At 50.3% G+C, this 20834-nt stretch overlaps 1 protein-coding gene across 4 annotated transcripts in view; it reads left to right on the forward strand.

The window, feature by feature from the left end:
* The window catches only part of BABAM2 (BRISC and BRCA1 A complex member 2), a 213738-nt gene extending 194017 nt beyond the window's left edge, over positions 1 to 19721 (forward strand). For all 4 annotated transcript variants that reach the window (XM_077282073.1, XM_077282072.1, XM_077282075.1 and 1 more), the window contains exons 11-12: positions 7814 to 7967; positions 19560 to 19721. In XM_077282073.1, the coding sequence (XP_077138188.1) occupies positions 7814 to 7967; positions 19560 to 19623 (218 nt within the window). In that variant the 3' untranslated portion in view covers positions 19624 to 19721. The remainder of the gene's footprint in view (positions 1 to 7813; positions 7968 to 19559) is intronic.
* Positions 19722 to 20834: the final 1113 nt, after the last annotated feature.

Raw genomic sequence — 20834 nt, forward strand, 5'->3', positions numbered from 1 at the left:
GGTGACTCCAGCTCAGCTGTGCTGTCTGAGGCTCTGGTTGAGGCTGACTGCCCTCATTCTTTACACTGCAGCTCTGCTCTTTTAGAGGAGTCTCTGTAATCGGTGATTGCAGCTCAGCTGTGCTGTCTGAGGCTCTGGTTGAGGCTGAATGCCCTCATTCTATACACTGCACCTCTGCTCTTTTAGAGGAGTCTCTGTAATCGGTGACTGCAGCTCAGCTGTGCTGTCTGAGGTTCTGGTTGAGGCTGAATGCCCTCATTCTTTACACTGCACCTCTGCTCCTTTACAGGAGTTGCTGTAATCAGTGACTGCAGCTCAGCTGTGCTGTCTGAGGCTCTGGTTGAGGCTGAATGCCCTCATTCTTTACACTGCAGCTCTGCTCTTTTAGAGGAGTCTCTGTAATCGGTGACTCCAGCTCGGCTGCAGTGTCTGTTGGTGGCAGAGGTGGTCGGGGAGGCAGTGTTTGTGTTGTCAGAGTCTCCGATGTTCTGTCCGTCAGTCGTGTTCGCCCCAGATGTGGCGCTCACATCCAGTTGCAGGAAGCCCTCCGGTTCCCAGCAGTGGCCGCCGCACATTTCTACTGATGAGTTGATTTCCTTGCAGCTCATCACGTTTCCTGAGTCCTGGAATCGTCCCTCACAAACCAGACGTCAGTCCTGCTGCCAGGGGGCCGTCACCCAGCTCTCCCATAGCACTGCAGGAAGAGGCAGAGCTGGGTGACCACCCCGGGGCGGCCATGTTGGATTCTCATCTGGTACGTGACAGCCGTGCTCTCCGGCCTGGTGGGGCCCTCACCCAGGGGAGTCGGATTCGGCTTCTCCCGTGTTTTGTGGTTTCCTTATCTGTTTTGCCCGGTTACTATTTACACTGGTTTTCTTCTAAATAGAAAGTGGCGCGAGACTCTGCCAAGAATTGTACAGGTGCAGATAAAGGAGCGAGTACCACCCAGGGTGGCCGAGGGCGCACAGATGGGGGACAGCAGCCCCTGCCCCGAAATACGGACCACGAGCCGGGGACAGATCATTACTATAGCATGTGGTGGGTCTCCGTCATGGTGGCCGATAGTAACCACATTAATTACGAAATCTTACAGGGCCGGATACCGATAGCCGGGGGAATTCAGACTGGACCAGTAGAAGCCACAGCTACCACTTATTCCCCCAATAGTCACAGCAGCCACTTATTCCCCCAATAGTCACAGCAGCCACTTATTCCCCCAATAGTCACAGCAGCCACTTATTCCCCCCCCCAATAGTCAGAGCAGCCACTTATTCCCTCATTAGTCACAACAGCCACTTATTCCCCCCCAATAGTCAGAGCAGCCACTTATTCCCCCAATAGTCACAGCAGCCACTTATTCGCCCCAATAGTCACAGCAGCCACTTATTCCCCCAATAGTCACAGCAGCCACTTATTCCCCCAATAGTCACAGCAGCCACTTATTCCCCCAATAGTCACAGCAGCCACTTATTCCCCCAATAGTCACAGCAGCCACTTATTCCCCCAATGGTCACAACAGCCACTTATTCCCCCCAATAGTCAGAGCAGCCACTTATTCCCCCTCAATGGTCACAGCAGCCACTTATTCCCCCCCAATAGTCACAGCAGCCTCGTGTCATAACCTCCCCAGTAGTAGCAGGGGTTCCCCATCATGCTCTTTGCAGTACTCACACAATCTACCCTCCCCCAATTACTCAAACAAGGTCCATCTGCAACCTCCTCATTGCAGTTCCCTCATTATAACCTCCCCAGTATTCACAACAGCCTCTTCCCTCCTCTTAGCCTTCACCACCCCTTCCCCCAATATTCTTAGTAAAGTCCCCCATCATAACCTCCACAGTAGTCACAGAAGCCACCCCACCAGTAGTAGTCACAGCAGTGTCCCCTGTCATAATCTTCCCAGTAGTCACAGCAGTGTGCAACGCTGTTATACCCTCCCCAGTAGTCACAGCTGTCTCCCCTGTTATACCCTCCCCAGTAGTCACAGCTGTCTCCCCTGTTATACCCTCCCCAGTAGTCACAGCGGTCTCCCCTGTTATACCCTCCCCAGTAGTCACAGCTGTCTCCCCTGTTATACCCTCCCCAGTAGTCACAGCTGTCTCCCCTGTTATACCCTCCCCAGTAGTCACAGCTGTCTCCCCTGTTATACCCTCCCCAGTAGTCACAGCTGTCTCCCCTGTTATACCCTCCCCAGTAGTCACAGCTGTCTCCCCTGTTACACCCTCCCCAGTAGTCACAGCTGTCTCCCCTGTTATACCCTCCCCAGTAGTCACAGCGGTCTCCCCTGTTATACCCTCCCCAGTAGTCACAGCTGTCTCCCCTGTTATACCCTCCCCAGTAGTCACAGCTGTCTCCCCTGTTATACCCTCCCCAGTAGTCACAGCTGTCTCCCCTGTTATACCCTCCCCAGTAGTCACAGCTGTCTCCCCTGTTATACCCTCCCCAGTAGTCACAGCTGTCTCCCCTGTTATACCCTCCCCAGTAGTCACAGCTGTCTCTCCTGTTATACCCTCCCCAGTAGTCACAGCTGTCTCTCCTGTTATACCCTCCCCAGTAGTCACAGCTGTTTCCCCTGTTATACCCTCCCCAGTAGTCACAGCGGTCTCCCCTGTTATACCCTCCCCAGTAGTCACAGCTGTCTCCCCTGTTATACCCTCCCCAGTAGTCACAGCTGTCTCCCCTGTTATACCCTCCCCAGTAGTCACAGCTGTCTCCCCTGTTATACCCTCCCCAGTAGTCACAGCTGTCTCCCCTGTTACACCCTCCCCAGTAGTCACAGCTGTCTCCCCTGTTATACCCTCCCCAGTAGTCACAGCTGTCTCCCCTGTTATACCCTCCCCAGTAGTCACAGCTGTCTCCCCTGTTATACCCTCCCCAGTAGTCACAGCTGTCTCCCCTGTTATACCCTCCCCAGTAGTTACAGCGGTCTCCCCTGTTATACCCTCCCCAGTAGTCACAGCTGTCTCCCCTGTTATACCCTCCCCAGTAGTCACAGCTGTCTCCCCTGTTATACCCTCCCCAGTAGTCACAGCTGTCTCCCCTGTTATACCCTCCCCAGTAGTCACAGCTGTCTCCCCTGTTATACCCTCCCCAGTAGTCACAGCTGTCTCCCCTGTTATACCCTCCCCAGTAGTCACAGTAGTGTCCCCTGTTATACCCTCCCCAGTAGTCACAGCTGTCTCCCCTGTTATACCCTCCCCAGTAGTCACAGCTGTCTCCCCAGTTATACCCTCCCCAGTAGTCACAGCTGTCTCCCCTGTTATACCCTCCCCAGTAGTCACAGCAGTGTCCCCTGTTATACCCTCCCCAGTAGTCACAGTAGTGTCCCCTGTTATACCCTCCCCAGTAGTCACAGCTGTCTCCCCTGTTATACCCTCCCCAGTAGTTACAGCGGTCTCCCCTGTTATACCCTCCCCAGTAGTTACAGCGGTCTCCCCTGTTATACCCTCCCCAGTAGTCACAGCTGTCTCCCCTGTTATACCCTCCCCAGTAGTCACAGCTGTCTCCCCTGTTATACCCTCCCCAGTAGTCACAGCTGTCTCCCCTGTTATACCCTCCCCAGTAGTCACAGCTGTCTCCCCTGTTATACCCTCCCCAGTAGTCACAGCGGTCTCCCCTGTTATACCCTCCCCAGTAGTCACAGTAGTGTCCCCTGTTATACCCTCCCCAGTAGTCACAGCTGTCTCCCCTGTTACACCGTCCCCAGCACTGGTTGGTTCACGGTCCGGCACCCATCTTGCTCTGCTCTCTCACCCCTCACATGCCCCTGTCCTCGCCCCGGGTCCCCCCTGTGGTCAGACATTCCTTGTGATTGTCTGCAGTCTGATGCTTGTTCTCTAGAAGAATGAAGCAGATAAAGCTCCTGCAGGAATGACTCGCCCTGTGTCGCCCCCCAGCGTCTCCCTCCCCTGTCCTGTCCTCTGGTAACCCCGACATGGTGCACAGTGAGGCGCACGCTAGCGCACAGCCTTCCCCGCAGTGACCTGGAAACACCCCGGCCGCTGCCGCCGCTCATTGTAAACAGCTCGGTATAGAATGTGCTGCATGGCATGTGCGCCGCCGCCACTCGCCCGCGGGTGATTCAGGGTGACTTCCTGCCTGAATTCCAGGCTGATAGTAACTCGCTCCGTGCTGCTGTGACTGACAGTGCTGCTCTGCGTCCTGCCTCCGCAGATGACTGACTGCAGGGGTCCTGCCGGCTCCCAGTCTGCAGCAAGATCCGCAAAGTGTAAAATCCGCACCGAAACTCTGCAGCAAGTCCTAAGTAAAGGACCCATATGGCTGGGGAGCGTGCCGCCGGGTGTCCCCGCACGAAACCACATGCGCCAATTTCTCAGACACGATCGTGGGGAATTTGTGGCGTCCCGAGCCCAAACATAAACCCCGGCCACAAGTGGGCAATTCCGGCAGTTTTGTGGTGGAGCCAGAACCCTCCCTCTTATCCCTCCAGATGATGAGGGTGAACGGCACAGAGCCGTGTGGTCCCCAGGACCGTGTGAGATGCGCATGCTCCAACCTTCGGGCGTATGCTGATAGTTCAGGGTTCACAGTGTGATATGCTGTAGGCATCGAGGACGGCTCGCCCATTGAACCAATAGGCGATCATTTAGGCAATCTGCAGAATCTGAGTTTATCTCTCGAGACAGATAAACGGTTATTTATCTGCCGTGTTGTGGAAAAGTATTTGCCCCCCTTTTTAATTGATTAATTTAATAGAAAAATCCAAACTAAACTAAGAAAACAGATTTTTATAACAGATGACTTGTGTCCTTCAATAAACTAACACCAACCAGCCCTATGTGAGATAAGGTACTGCCCCTGAACATCCACTGTCACAGAGAGACCCTGCAGCTGCATCCCCCTCCACTGTCACAGAGAGACCCTGCAGCTGCATCCCCCTCCACTGTCACAGGCAGAGAAACTGCAGCTGCATCCCCCTCCACTGTCACAGGCAGAGAAACTGCAGCTGCATCCCCCTTTACTGTCACAGGCAGAGACCCTGCAGCTCCATCCCCCTTCACTGTCACAGGCAGGGACCCTGCAGCTGCATCCCCCCTCTACTGTCACAGGCACAGAGACTGCAGCTGCATCCCCCTCCACTGTCACAGGCAGAGAAAGTGCAGCTCCATCCCCCTCCACTGTCACAGGCAGAGAAACTGCAGCTCCATCCCCCTCCACTGTCACAGGCAGAGAAACTGCAGCTGCATCCCCCTCCACTGTCACAGGCAGAGAAACTGCAGCTGCATCCCCCTCCACTGTCACAGGCAGAGAAACTGCAGCTGCATCCCCCTTTACTGTCACAGGCAGAGACCCTGCAGCTCCATCCCCCTTCACTGTCACAGGCAGGGACCCTGCAGCTGCATCCCCCCTCTACTGTCACAGGCACAGAGACTGCAGCTGCATCCCCCTCCACTGTCACAGGCAGAGAAACTGCAGCTCCATCCCCCTCCACTGTCACAGGCAGAGAAACTGCAGCTGCATCCCCCTCTACTGTCACAGGCAGAGAAATTGCAGCTGCATCCCCCTCCACTGTCACAGGCAGAGAAACTGCAGCTGCATCCCCCTCTACTGTCACAGGCAGAGAAACTGCAGCTGCATCCCCCTCCACTGTGACAGGCAGAGAAACTGCAGCTGCATCCCCCTCCACTGTCACAGGCACAGAAACTGCAGCTGCATCCGCCTTCTCACTCTTTTCTGTGTCTTCATTTACTGGACATTTGAGCGAAGCTTCAGATAATGACAGGTTCACTTAATCGCTGGATGTCTCTGATGGCTGGAGATCAGTCCTCTGGAGAATTGCTGCAGCCATATTGGAATCATTTGACGTAAGGGGTTAATAATCGTTCTCTCCGTCGCTCTGGAGTGTGTGTTTAAGGGCTCATCTCCACTTGCGAGGAAAACAGACGAGTGCAATCTGATAAAAAATCGGATTGCACTAGGACCAAGGTTATTCAATAGGTGTCTTTTCATTTGCGATTATTTTTTTCAGCCGAAATCAGACTGAGAATAAAATCGCAGCCTGCTGTGTACTGCTGTGATAATACTCGCCAATGCAAGTCAATGGGTGCGAGAAAAAAACACATGGAATATGGACCATCCGTATTCCATCCTTTTATTACGGATACATCACCATTCTGTGACATAGAACACTGGAAATGACTGTATAAAAATAGTTGCAGAGAAAAAAAACGGATGTCATACGGATGTCATTCGGATGTTAAACGGATGGTGCGATTACAAAATGGCATTGCACTCACATAACACTCACATGACCATCGCATACGGTACATGCGTTTTTTCGGTCCAGATTACGGACTAATTCGCTCCGGCTTTCAGAGCTGAATTTAGGCTCAAAGGAGAATATTCAGGCATAACAATAGGATGGGTGATAAGTGGTGGCTGGGTGGGACCCCCGCAATTGCTGGTCCTCTGTTCCCGCAGCCACAGGACCGTGGCTCAGTGAGTATAACTGGAGCAGTGGTCAAGAGTGCAGTGAATGAAGTCTGTGACACTGATGGAAATAGCCGGGTACAGAGCTCCATCTTCTCCCCCAGCGTCGTAGACGTCTCCTCCTGGCCGTAGTTCTGGCTCAGAAAAAACTTGACCGCTGCAGCCAATCCACGACCGCTGATTGACTGCAGCAGTCACTTGACATGCCCTGCTGGGAGAGGAATTGAGGAGGCCATTGTGAGCAGGGCCACATCCGGCCTGCGTGGTGTAACGTGGGTGACATCTTGTCCCTGGTGCGAGACGTTCTGCTTCAGGAGATGGCAGTAATCATCAGTCATTAATTAGCCGCACGGATTTCAGGTAATAGAAGCGCATCCGTGAAGGTCGGGAGGAGGACGCTGCGTCCCTGCCGCCGAGGGCAACCCTGTACGCTGCGGGGGCCGCAGGTAACAACATGATGGAAAAGTGCCATCCATGGGATTGCTGGAATATCTCCAGTCACAGCCAAAGCTGATCCGAGTCCTGGTGGCGCTCAGGACTTCACCGCCGTGTCTGTAGGGGCCGCACCCGTTGTAGGGGCCACACCCGTTGTAGGGGCCGCACCTTTAGGCTATGTGCACACGTCAGGATTTTATGTGGAAATTTCCTGATCAAAACCGGAGATTTTCCGCATAAAATCCGCACGCGGTTTTCTCGCGTTTTTTGCACGGATTTTTCGTGTTTTTTTCCGGAGCTTCCCAAATCAATAACTTAGTGGGAATTCCGCAAAAAATCCACAAAATTAATGAACATGCTGCGTATTTTTCCGCATGCGCTTTTTTTTATGGAAAAATCTGCAACATGTGCACAAAAATTGCGGAATTCATTGGAAATGATGGGATGCATAATGTATGCGGTTTTTATGCGTTTTTGCCTCAGAATTACGCCCAAAAAACACGAAAAATCCACGAATAATCCAGAACGTGTGCACATACCCTTATGGTTTTTAGCTAATCTTTTAGGATTGCGTCTGTCGGGCTCATGGTAATGCTTTTCAGGGAGTAACTTCTCTTGCAGCTTTGGGTGTGATTGGAGCAGCGGACGGGTGCAGAATGACTGGATGCGGAGTGTCAGGGTTGTGTTCTGTGTCCGGACACTGGAAGCTGCAGCTCTCTCCCCCCTCTCCCAGCAGCGTCTACCACAGCGGTGAATTAGCCGCTCGCAGCCAGGGAGGCGCCTGCGGGATATAAAGGGACGGTTGTGATGTTGTCCAGTAGGGGGCAGGCTTCCTGATCATCTGTGCAGTACGGGCCATTTCTCTTGCTGTTTGCCATTGCTGGAGATGCGTTGCCCGTCCTCACATCTTCCGTCCGTGTCTTTGCAGTTGACCTTCCTCTGTACTTCCCCCGGGATCAGCCCATGCTGACGTTTCAGTCCGTCTACCACTTCACCAACAGCGGGCAGCTCTATTCCCAGGCCCAGAAGAACTATCCGTACAGCCCCCGCTGGGATGGCAACGAGATGGCAAAGAGAGCAAAGTAAGAAACCAGTACACCGCCCCTTTAATGGTTATTGTTTGCGTTAAAGGGGTTGTCCAGGAGTGCGCCCATCAGGAAAGGTCATCAATACCCGATGAGCTCCCTGCTCTGTCTAGTGGCCGTTCTTGGTACTGCAGCTCGGCTTCCATTAAAGTGAAGGGTGGCAGAGCTGCAGAGCGTCCCTCCGGCAGCCGCGGGGACTAGTAATAACCGGGCGTCGGACCCCCGACCGTCTGATATTGATGACCCAAACTAAGGAATGTCACGGTTCTAGACAAACCCTTTAATTCTTGGTATGAAAGTCGTCCTCTTCTGTCCCATTGTTATATATTCTGCTCATCTGTCCCCTCCATGGGATGCAAAACCTGAGATTCGCATACTCCTGGTCGCAAATCTGCTTGTTAAAGGGATCTCTGCTTGTTAAAGGGATCTCTGCTTGTTAAAGGGATATCTGCTTGTTAAAGGGATCTCTGCTTGTCCCCCTATGGGGGGCTGCTGACACAACGCAGGACATAGCTGAGCCCTGAGATCCACCATCCCCCTCGAGGACTGATTTGCCCCTTTTTAGGTTTTTTTTTTTAACATGCTAAGCGTAATTGCTCTTCATAGTGACGGAGGCGCCCCTCGTGCGAGGAAGCATCTGTGTGTAATTTCATGTACCCGGACCCTCTGCCAGCAGACTGCATGCACATCACACGGCACTGGGTCCACCACCGCTGCAGAGCACCGGGGGGCTACGGCCTGACCCTACACCGCAGTGCAGGGGTTAATGCTGCGGTCCGGGGGCTTCTTCCCCTGCTGCACATACAAGTTGCGTCTCGTGCCGGCGAAGCGTCTAATTCCGCCGCGCTCTGACAGCGCTATTCTACAAGCGGCTTTCACTTCCATAAAGCTCCAGGAGCAGAAGAGGATTAGGCGGCAATTATCCCGTCTCCATTGTATCACTGATAGCCTTCACCCGTAATCCTGCACTTTACATGACACTAATACGGGCTGTGTGCGCCCCCGCGCCCAACAACACGGCCCTGCCCAACAGCCCCAACACAGTCTATTTTTGTTGCTTTGTGTTTTTTTTGTTGATTTTTGCTGTTGAAAAAATTAGCAGTTTGGTCCCAAGCAAATCGCTGTTTGCACAGCCGGCAACACCTCTGCTTGCTGTCAGTGTGTAGGAGCCTGAAGCCGCGGAGGACGGACTGTCTGACGGCTGCACTATGGAGGATCGGGGGAAAGATCCATCACACATGCCGCTGTCGGAACGTGGAATGGGATGTGACACAATGTTACTCTCTACATACGGCCCCCGGATAATAGACCCTGATTGTCGCGGAAGTAATGCAAGTGATCAGAGGATCGCAGGCGCAAGACCCCTAGGGCGACTAAACCTAAAAACGGTGTAATCTAAAGAAAAAAGTTTTAAGAAAACTAAAAAAAAAACCAACAAAAGTTATAGACACTTCCTCTTTATCCCAATACTAAAAACTCTTTGTCCTCTCCACATCCAGCAGTGTCCGATCGATCGCAGAGTGATTCCGTCTGTTTCATCCGTGTAATAACAATACATCAGAGCGACAAGTGGCTGCTCTTGGATTGCCGCACCTTCCAGAAGAATGCAGCCCCCAGGATCGGAGCGGCAACATGGGGTCAATGAGAAACCGCAGCCCCCGCACAGCGGGAACGGAACATTGGCCATGGCAGGCACATCGCACAGTGTGTGCCCCTAGAGCCGTGGTGTGGCCATGCATGCTGGGAGTTGTAGTTTCTCCAGGGAGGCGCAGGTTTGGAATCGCTGCCTCTTCTGTTTTCTTCCCCTTCTTGCTCTGACTTGTCCCGAGACCTGGGAAACTTGTTTGTGATTATAGCGAACACCCAAAACAACCTGTTCTTGGCGGCGTGACAGGAGGGTTTGCCCCGGCCCACCGCGGACGCCGTGTTCTCCACAGCTGGGTTATGTGTGTGAGCTAACCCTCAGACACGGCTCGGGGTCCGTCCCGGGAGCTCGGAGGGGTCCGCACACATCACCCATCTTATATACCGGACTGGTCACAGGTCGTCTGTGCTTGTCCTGGTCAATAAAGCTTGGAAAACTTAAAGGGAGTCTCCATTAAGTGAATAGCGCAGTGGTCACACGGGATCACACATGGGACACAGGACCCCCATTCATGTGCTCAGCGGGGGTCCCAGTAATCAGACATTCATCAGCTACACAGCGGACAGGTTATATGTGAGGTTAACGGGGGATAACAGTGACCGCAGCTCTGGAGGTGACTGGAGGATAAGACTTGTAACAGCAGAATAATGACTGCAGCTCTGGAGGATAAAAGCTGATGTAACAGCAGAATAGTGAGTGCAGCTCTGGAGGTGACTGGAGGATAAAAGCTGATGTAACAGCAGAATAGTGACTGCAGCTCTGGAGGTGACTGGAGGGTAAGATGTGATGTAACAGCAGAATAATGACCGCAGCTCTGGAGGTGACTGGAGGATAAGACGTGATGTAACAGCAGAATAGTAACCACAGCTTTGGAGGTGACTGGAGGATAAGATGTGATGTAACAGCAGAATAGTGACTGCAGCTCCGGAGGTGACTGGAGAATAAGACGTGATGTAACAGCAGAATAGAGAGTGCAGCTCTGGAGGTGACTGGAGGATAAAAGCTGATGTAACAACTGAATAGTGACCGCAGCTCTGGAAGTGACTGGAGGATAAGATGTGAAGTAACAGCAGAATTGTGACCGCAGCTCTGGAGGTGATTGGAGGACAGGGCAATATGTCACTCGTTTGCATGTTCTTAGTGTTGGACATTGCTCAGTGACGCGGCCGGTCCTATGTATAAACCTCGTAAACATTCTGCTCGTTATGTATCTAGGTCACGTTACACAGCGAACCTATAATCTAACAAATCACAAGTGTGTGATCATCCGATCCGACCGGAGCCGGCGCCATAACTCCACTACACCCGGGACGCTCCTAATAACGACGGACGAGGTCGTGTCTCCAGAAGACGAGAAAGTACCGGGACCAAGATAAGACGAAAGAAAAAGACTGAGATAGAAAGCAGCACAGAAACCGACTGCGGACAAGATCCCCGACCAGATCAGCTGGAGGAAAGCAGCGACCACACGTCTTCATCATTCTGAGTGTATAATGTCCGCCCCATTGCCCCCAGTGTATAACCTCCAGCCCCTCACCTCTGGTGTATAATGTCCTCCCCATTGCCCCCAGTGTATAACCTCCAGCCCCTCACCTCAGGTGTATAATGTCCGCCCCATTGCCCCCCAGTGTATAACCTCCAGCCCCTCACCTCAGGTGTATAATGTCCGCCCCATTGTCCCCAGTGTATAACCTCCAGCCCCTCACCTCAGGTGTATAATGTCCTCCTCATTGCCCCCAGTGTATAACCTCCAGCCCCTCACCTCAGGTGTATAATGTCCGCCTCATTGCCCCCCAGTGTATAACCTCCAGCCCCTCACCTCAGGTGTATAATGTCCGCCCCATTGTCCCCAGTGTATAACCTCCAGCCCCTCACCTCAGGTGTATAATGTCCTCCTCATTGCCCCCAGTGTATAACCTCCAGCCCCTCACCTCCGGTGTATAATGTCCTCCTCATTGCCCCCAGTGTATAACCTCCAGCCCCTCACCTCAGGTGTATAATGTCCGCCCCATTGCCCCCAGTGTATAACCTCCAGCCCCTCACCTCTGGTGTATAATGTCCTCCCCATTGCCCCCAGTGTATAACCTCCAGCCCCTCACCTCAGGTGTATAATGTCCGCCCCATTGCCCCCCAGTGTATAACCTCCAGCCCCTCACCTCAGGTGTATAATGTCCTCCTCATTGCCCCCAGTGTATAACCTCCAGCCCCTCACCTCAGGTGTATAATGTCCGCCTCATTGCCCCCCAGTGTATAACCTCCAGCCCCTCACCTCAGGTGTATAATGTCCGCCCCATTGTCCCCAGTGTATAACCTCCAGCCCCTCACCTCAGGTGTATAATGTCCTCCCCATTGCCCCCAGTGTATAACCTCCAGCCCCTCACCTCAGGTGTATAATGTCCTCCTCATTGCCCCCAGTGTAAAACCTCCAGCCCCTCACCTCAGGTGTATAATGTCCGCCCCATTGCCCCCCAGTGTATAACCTCCAGCCCCTCACCTCAGGTGTATAATGTCCGCCCCATTGTCCCCAGTGTATAACCTCCAGCCCCTCACCTCAGGTGTATAATGTCCTCCCCATTGCCCCCAGTGTATAACCTCCAGCCCCTCACCTCAGGTGTATAATGTCCTCCTCATTGCCCCCAGTGTAAAACCTCCAGCCCCTCACCTCAGGTGTATAATGTCCGCCCCATTGCCCCCCAGTGTATAACCTCCAGCCCCTCACCTCAGGTGTATAATGTCCTCCTCATTGCCCCCAGTGTATAACCTCCAGCCCCTCACCTCAGGTGTATAATGTCCTCCCCATTGCCCCCAGTGTATAACCTCCAACCCCTCACCTCAGGTGTATAATGTCCACCCCATTGCCCCCCAGTGTATAACCTCCAGCCTCTCACCTCTGGTGTATAATGTTCGCCTCATTGCCCCCAGTGTATAACCTCCAGCCCCTCACCTCCGGTGTATAATGTCCGCCTCATTGCCCCCAGTGTATAACCTCCAGCCCCTCACCTCCGGTGTATAATGTCCGCCCCATTGCCCCCCCAGTGTATAACCTCCAGCCCCTCACCTCAGGTGTATAATGTCCTCCCCATTGCCCCCAGTGTATAACCTCCAGCCCCTCACCTCAGGTGTATAATGTCCTCCTCATTGCCCCCAGTGTATAACCTCCAGCCCCTCACCTCAGGTGTATAATGTCCTCCCCATTGCCCCCAGTGTATAACCTCCAACCCCTCACCTCAGGTGTATAATGTCCGCCCCATTGCCCCCCAGTGTATAACCTCCAGCCCCTCACCTCCAGTGTATAATGTTCGCCTCATTGCCCCCAGTGTATAACCTCCAGCCCCTCACCTCCGGTGTATAATGTCCGCCTCATTGCCCCCAGTGTATAACCTCCAGCCCCTCACCTCAGGTGTATAATGTCCTCCCCATTGCCCCCAGTGTATAACCTCCAGCCCCTCACCTCAGGTGTATAATGTCCTTCCCATTCTCCCCCCGTGTATAACCTCCAGCCCCTCACCTCCAGTGTATAATGTCCGCCTCATTGCCCCCAGTGTATAACCTCCAGCCCCTCACCTCCGGTGTATAATGTCCTCCCCATTGCCCCCAGTGTATAAACCTCCAGCCCCTCACCTCAGGTGTATAATGTCCGCCCCATTGCCCCCCAGTGTATAACCTCCAGCCTCTCACCTCAGGTGTATAATGTCCTTCCCATTCTCCCCCCATGTATAACCTCCAGCCCCTCACCTCCGGTGTATAATGTCCTTCCCATTCTCCCCCCGTGTATAACCTCCAGCCCCTCACCTCCAGTGTATAATGTCCGCCTCATTGCCCCCAGTGTATAACCTCCAGCCCCTCACCTCCGGTGTATAATGTCCTCCCCATTGCCCCCAGTGTATAACCTCCAGCCCCTCACCTCAGGTGTATAATGTCCGCCCCATTGCCCCCAGTGTATAACCTCCAGCCCCTCACCTCAGGTGTATAATGTCCTCCTCATTGCCCCCAGTGTATAACCTCCAGCCCCTCACCTCAGGTGTATAATGTCCGCCCCATTGCCCCCAGTGTATAACCTCCAGCCCCTCACCTCAGGTGTATAATGTCCTTCCCATTCTCCCCCCGTGTATAACCTCCAGCCCCTCACCTCCAGTGTATAATGTCCGCCTCATTGCCCCCAGTGTATAACCTCCAGCCCCTCACCTCCGGTGTATAATGTCCTCCCCATTGCCCCCAGTGTATAACCTCCAGCCCCTCACCTCAGGTGTATAATGTCCGCCCCATTGCCCCCAGTGTATAACCTCCAGCCCCTCACCTCAGGTGTATAATGTCCTCCTCATTGCCCCCAGTGTATAACCTCCAGCCCCTCACCTCAGGTGTATAATGTCCGCCCCATTGCCCCCAGTGTATAACCTCCAGCCCCTCACCTCAGGTGTATAATGTCCTCCTCATTGCCCCCAGTGTAAAACCTCCAGCCCCTCACCTCAGGTGTATAATGTCCTCCTCATTGCCCCCAGTGTATAACCTCCAGCCCCTCACCTCAGGTGTATAATGTCCTCCTCATTGCCCCCAGTGTATAACCTCCAGCCCCTCACCTCCAGTGTATAATGTCCCCCCCATTGCCCCCAGTGTATAACCTCCAGCCTCTCACCTCCAGTGTATAATGTCCGCCTCATTGCCCCCAGTGTATAACCTCCAGCCCCTCACCTCCGGTGTATAATGTCCTCCCCATTGCCCCCAGTGTATAACCTCCAGCCCCTCACCTCAGGTGTATAATGTCCACCCCATTGCCCCCCAGTGTATAACCTCCAGCCCCTCACCTCAGGTGTATAATGTCCTCCCCATTGCCCCCCAGTGTATAACCTCCAGCCCCTCACCTCAGGTGTATAATGTCCCCCCCATTGCCACCAGTGTATAACCTCCAGCCCCTCACCTCAGGTGTATAATGTCCTTCCCATTGTCCCCAGTGTATAACCTCCAGCCTCTCACCTCAGGTGTATAATGTCCGCCCCATTGTCCCCAGTGTATAACCTCCAGCCTCTCACCTCAGGTGTATAATGTCTGCCCCATTGCCCCCAGTGTATAACCTCCAGCCCCTCACCTCAGGTGTATAATGTCCGCCCCATTGTCCCCAGTGTATAACCTCCATCCTCTCACCTCAGGTGTATAATGTCTGCCCCATTGCCCCCAGTGTATAACCTCCAGCCCCTCACCTCAGGTGTATAATGTCCGCCCCATTACCCCCAGTGTATAACCTCCAGCCCCTCACCTCAGGTGTATAATGTCCTCCCCATTGCCCCCAGTGTATAAACTCCAGCCCCCCACCTCAGGTGTATAATGTCCTCCCCATTGTCCCCCAGTGTATAACCTCCAGCCCCTCACCTCAGGTGTATAATGTCCTCCCCATTGTCCCCCAGTGTATAACCTCCAGCCCCTCACCTCAGGTGTATAATGTCCTCCCCATTGTCCCCCAGTGTATAACCTCCAGCCCCCCACCTCAGGTGTATAATGTCCTCCCCATTGTCCCCCAGTGTATAACCTCCAGCCCCTCACCTCAGGTGTATAATGTCCTCCCCATTGTCCCCCAGTGTATAACCTCCAGCCCCTCACCTCAGGTGTATAATGTCCTCCCCATTGTCCCCCAGTGTATAACCTCCAGCCCTCACCTCAGGTGTATAATGTTCGCCCCATTGCCCCCCAGGGTATAACCTCCAGCCCCTCACCTCAGGTGTATAATGTCCGCCCCATTGTCCCCAGTGTATAACCTCCAGCCCCTCACCTCAGGTGTATAATGTTTGCCCCATTGCCCCCCAGGGTATAACCTCCAGCCCCTCACCTCAGGTGTATAATGTCCGCCCCATTGCCCCCCAGTGTATAACCTCCAGCCCGTCACCTCAGGTGTATAATGTCCGCCCCATTGTCCCCAGTGTATAACCTCCAGCCCCTCACCTCAGGTGTATAATGTCCGCCCCATTGTCCCCAGTGTATAACCTCCAGCCCCTCACCTCAGGTGTATAATGTCCTCCCCATTGCCCCCAGTGTATAACCTCCAGCCCCTCACCCCAGGTGTATAATGTCCGCCCCATTGCCCCCAGTGTATAACCTCCAGCCCCTCACCTCAGGTGTATAATGTCCTCCCCATTGCCCCCAGTGTATAACCTCCAGCCCCTCACCCCAGGTGTATAATGTCCGCCCCATTGCCCCCAGTGTATAACCTCCAGCCCCTCACCTCAGGTGTATAATGTCCTTCCCATTGCCCCCAGTGTATAACCTCCAGCCCCCCACCTCAGGTGTATAATGTCCGCCTCATTGCCCCCAGTGTATAACCTCCGCCATACCGTCTGTCATTACTACCATGTTACAGAGCAGCCAGTGGTGCGGAGCTCACTGATACCAGCGCGGTCCTGTAATAGGAGCCCCCGGAGTAACAAGTCCATCCATGACATTTCTTCCTCCAGGATCTTCCCCCATCACCTGTGAGTGATATAATTGGAGGGAACCGCAGCAACTCAGCCGCGAAGTGGAGACCCTGAAATGTTACAGAACGGTGGGCTGAGTGCTAAGGAGCAGACTTGGCAGAGTGGCCGGACGGAAGCCTCTCCTCAGTGCAGGACATATGAAAAGCCGCACAGAGTTTGCTAAAACACATGAAGGACTCCCAGACTATGAGAAATAAGATTCTCTGGTCTGATGAGATGAAGATAGACCTTTCTGGTGATAATTCTAAGCGGTATGTGTGGAGAAAACCAGGCACTGCTCATCACCTGCCCAAATACAATCCCAACAGTGAAGCATGGTGGTGGCAGCATCATGCTATGGGGGTGTTTTTCAGCTGCAGGGACAGGACACTGGTTGTCATTGAAGGAAACATAAATGCGGCCAAGTACAGAGAGATCCTGGATGAAAACCTCTTCCAGAGTGCTCTGTACCTCAGACTTGGCCGAAGGTTCACCTTCCAACAAGACAATGATCCTAAACACACAGCTAAAATAACAAAGGAGCAGCATCTCTGGAGAGACCTAAACATGGCTGTCCACCAATGTTCACCATCCAACCTGACGGAACTGGAGAGGATCTGCAAGGAAGAATGGCAGAGGATCCCCAAATCCAGGGGTGAAAAACTTGTGGCATCATTCCCAAGAAGACTCATGGCTGTACTAGCTCAAAAGGTGCTTCTCCTCAATACTGAGCAAAGGGGCTGAAGGCTTATGGCCATGTGATATTTCAGTTTTTCTTTTTTAATAAATTTGCAAAAATGTCTACATTTCTGTTATTTTCAGTCAAGATGGGGTGCAGAGTGTACATTAATGAGAAAAAAAATGAATTTTTTTGCATTTACCAAATGGCTGCAATGAAAAAGAGTAAAAAATTTAAAGGGGTCTGAAGACTTTCTGTACCCACTGTAACTACTATAATACGGCCCCTACGTACAAGAATATACTGTAACTACTATAATACTGCCCCTATGTACAAGAATATAAATACTATAATACTGCTCCTATGTACAAGAATATAACTACTATAATACTGCTCCTATGTACAAGAATATAACTACTATAATACTGCTCCCTATGTACAAGAATATAACTACTATAATACTGCTCCTATGTACAAGAATATAACTACTATAATACTGCTCCTATGTACAAGGATATAACTACTATAATACTGCTCCTATGTACAAGAATATAACTACTATAATACTGCTCCTATGTACAAGAATATAACTACTATAATACTGCCCCCTATGTACAAGAATATAACTACTATAATACTGCTCCTATGTACAAGAATATAACTACTATAATACTGCTCCTATGTACAAGGATATAACTACTATAATACTGCCCTTATGTACAAGAATATAAGTACTATAATACTGCCCCTATGTACAAGAATATAACTACTATAATACTGCTCCTATGTACAAGAATATAACTACTATAATACTGCTCCTATGTACAAGAATATAACTACTATAATACTGCCACTATGTACAAGAATATAACTACTATAATACTGCTCCTATGTACAACAATATAACTACTATAATACTGCCCCCTATGTACAAGAATATAACTACTATAATACTGCCCCTATGTACAAGAATATAACTACAATAATACTGCCTCTATGTACAAGAATATAACTACTATAATACTTTTCCTATGTACAAGAATATAACTAATATAATACTGCCCTTATGTACAAGAATATAAGTACTATAATACTGCCCCTATGTACAAGAATATAACTACTATAATACTGCCCCTATGTACAAGAATATAACTACTATAATACTGCCCCTATGTACAAGAATATAACTACTATAATACTTTTCCTATGTACAAGAATATAACTAATATAATACTGCCCTTATGTACAAGAATATAAGTACTATAATACTGCCCCTATGTACAAGAATATAACTACTATAATACTGCTCCTATGTACAAGAATATAACTACTATAATACTGCTCCTATGTACAAGAATATAACTACTATAATACTGCTCCTATGTACAAGAATATAACTACTATAATACTGCCCCTATGTACAAGAATATAACTACTATAATACTGCCCCTATGTACAAGAATATAACTACTATATTTTTTGTTTGTCTCCTCATTATGCATTATGACAAGATGCAGGGATATCGGTACTTAGGGTGATGGCGTCATCATTAATGTGAGCAGCACTCGGTGAGGTGGCTCCTTATTTCAGGCGCACTGGAGATTAGAAGCGTTTACTGCTCTTAATCCGGTTATTACAAGGTGGAAATGCTCTTGTCTCACAAATCTGTAATTCTCTTATTAATGTGACACTGAACTCAGTTGCCCTGATGAGCAGGTGGAGGACGTCTTCACATTGCCGGGTGTTTTGTCTTGGCCTCTCGGTAAGGTGTCGTTTTCTCAATAGGATTAGGACCTGGACCGTGTAGTCAGGTGACGCCACTTCTTATTTCTTCTGCTTTTCTTTTTTTGCAACCTTTCACTAACTAAGGATGGTGACTCAGTGTGCTACGTCTTTAGCTGGGTCTTGATTGACCAGTCTAGGCCACATCAGCCCATAGGCTGAATATTATGAAATGTTTATGGAACTGCTCAGCACTGTTGCCTAATGTAATCCATACTGCTTCTGCTTTATCTCACCGTGGTGCTGATTATCCTACATACTGCAGCTGCTTTCTAGTAATTCATCCTAAGGCTAGATTCACAGCTACATTGCTCAGTATAATTTACTCACGCCATTTAGTTGCTTTCTAGGAAAGATTTTTTTTTTCACTCCAGTGCTGGATTCACATCTACATAACAAAGAACTGTTCTATAGTGTGCTCCATGCTTCTACCTTCTAGTAAGTGATTTTTCTCACTGTAGTGGTGGATTCACATCTACACTGCTCAGTACATCTATGTAATATCTTCCATACTGCTGCCGGTTGTTACAGTAACATTAGTCATATGATTCTTTGATTATTGATTTGGCCTATTAAACACTGCTAGGGACAGTCCTCATTGAGGGGGCTGCCATTGCGTTTTTTGGGTTAGGTCGGGTGTCTATCAGTGATATATGTTTACTTAGTTGATATACCAGTCACTACCTTTACTCTGTGAGATAGGAGACACCATGGCAGAGGTAGTCTACACCCTCCATCAAACAGACAAGTCAGAAATATCAAGTGTCGTAGTCTGGGCTCTGTAAAGTTCTAAGGGGTCATTATCCATCACCCCTGATGGTCTATTGATACTGCAGGGGTGGGCCGAGCCATGGGTTGTGCTCCACGGCCAGACGCTCGGTGGTGTACCCTGATTAGCTCTCTCCCCTGTAGTGTCCCTTATGTTATCACTCAGCAGTGCCAGACGTGATGTCAGTGCACCCATCCACGATTCCCGGGCGGCTCCTTCCGTCCGTATCGCTATATTCTCTTCTGGTCGCTGACCCTCCTTTTGTTTCTTTCAGGGCTTATTTCAGAAGTTTTGTGCCTCAGTTCCAAGAAGCCGCATTCGCTAATGGGAAGCTGTAACTGACCAGACGGACAAAGCCAAAGTCTCCGGTGTCGTCAGTAGAAAATTGTGAACTTTTTGTAAATAAAATAAAATTTCTCCTGTTTGTTTTCTTGCACTCCTCTCCCCCGGGTACTTCATCCCGTACACCGGCGCAGACCCCAGCAGATTCAACATCACAGTCTTGTGGCTATATATATATATATATATATAGATATATATATAGAGATATAGATATAGATAGATAGATATATATATAGAGATATATATAGATATATATATAGAGATATATATAGATATATATAATCTGGAGAAATAAGTATTGAACAAGTTGCCAATTTTTTAAGTAAAAATATTTTTAAAGGTGCTATTGACATGAAATTCTCACCAGATTTCAGTAACAACCCATCCAATCTACACAGGCAAAGAAATCACCATAGATGTCCATATATTATGTGTAATAATGAGAAATGACATCGGGGAAAAAGTATTGAACTCATGAAGAAAGAGCGGAGCAAAAAGCCCTGGGAAGTCCCGACACAGGCTGAAATCTATCAGTAATAAGAAAGTAATCCTGCCACTTAGTGAGAAATAATATCAGCTGGTTCACCTGATGCCTCTAAAAAGGTGTCTTGCTACCATGGTGCCACACAAGAAACATCATGGGTTAAACCAGTGAGCTGTCTCAAGACCTTCACAACCTTATTCTTGTGAAACATACTGATAGCATTGGTTACAGATGAATTTCTAAACTACTGAAGATTCTAGTGAGCATTGTTGGGGCTGTAATCCGGAAAGGGAAAGAACATCATTTCACAATAAACCGGCCACAACCAGGTGCTCCTCGCTAGATGTCAGACAGAGGAGTAAAAATAATTATCAGAAGAGATGTCCAACAGTCAAGAACACCTGTGGAGAGAAACAGAAAGACCTGGAATTAGCAGGGGCAATTGTTTCACCAAAAATTATAAGTAACGCACTCAACCTCTATGGCCTGTATGCGCTCTCACCACACAACCTGTATGGCCTGTATGCACGCTCACCATGCAAGACTCCATGGCGGAACAAAAGCATGTTTAAGCATGTTTACAGTTTTACTCAACAACATTTAGACAAGCCTCTGAAATACTGGGAGAATATAGTCTGATCAGATGAGACCAAAATTGAACTCTGGATTTCAAAATGCACACCATGTTTGGAGGCCAAAAGGCATTCCATATCACCCCAAAAA

This window comes from Ranitomeya variabilis, chromosome 2 (assembly GCF_051348905.1).
Source record: "Ranitomeya variabilis isolate aRanVar5 chromosome 2, aRanVar5.hap1, whole genome shotgun sequence".
NCBI lineage: Eukaryota > Metazoa > Chordata > Amphibia > Anura > Dendrobatidae > Ranitomeya > Ranitomeya variabilis.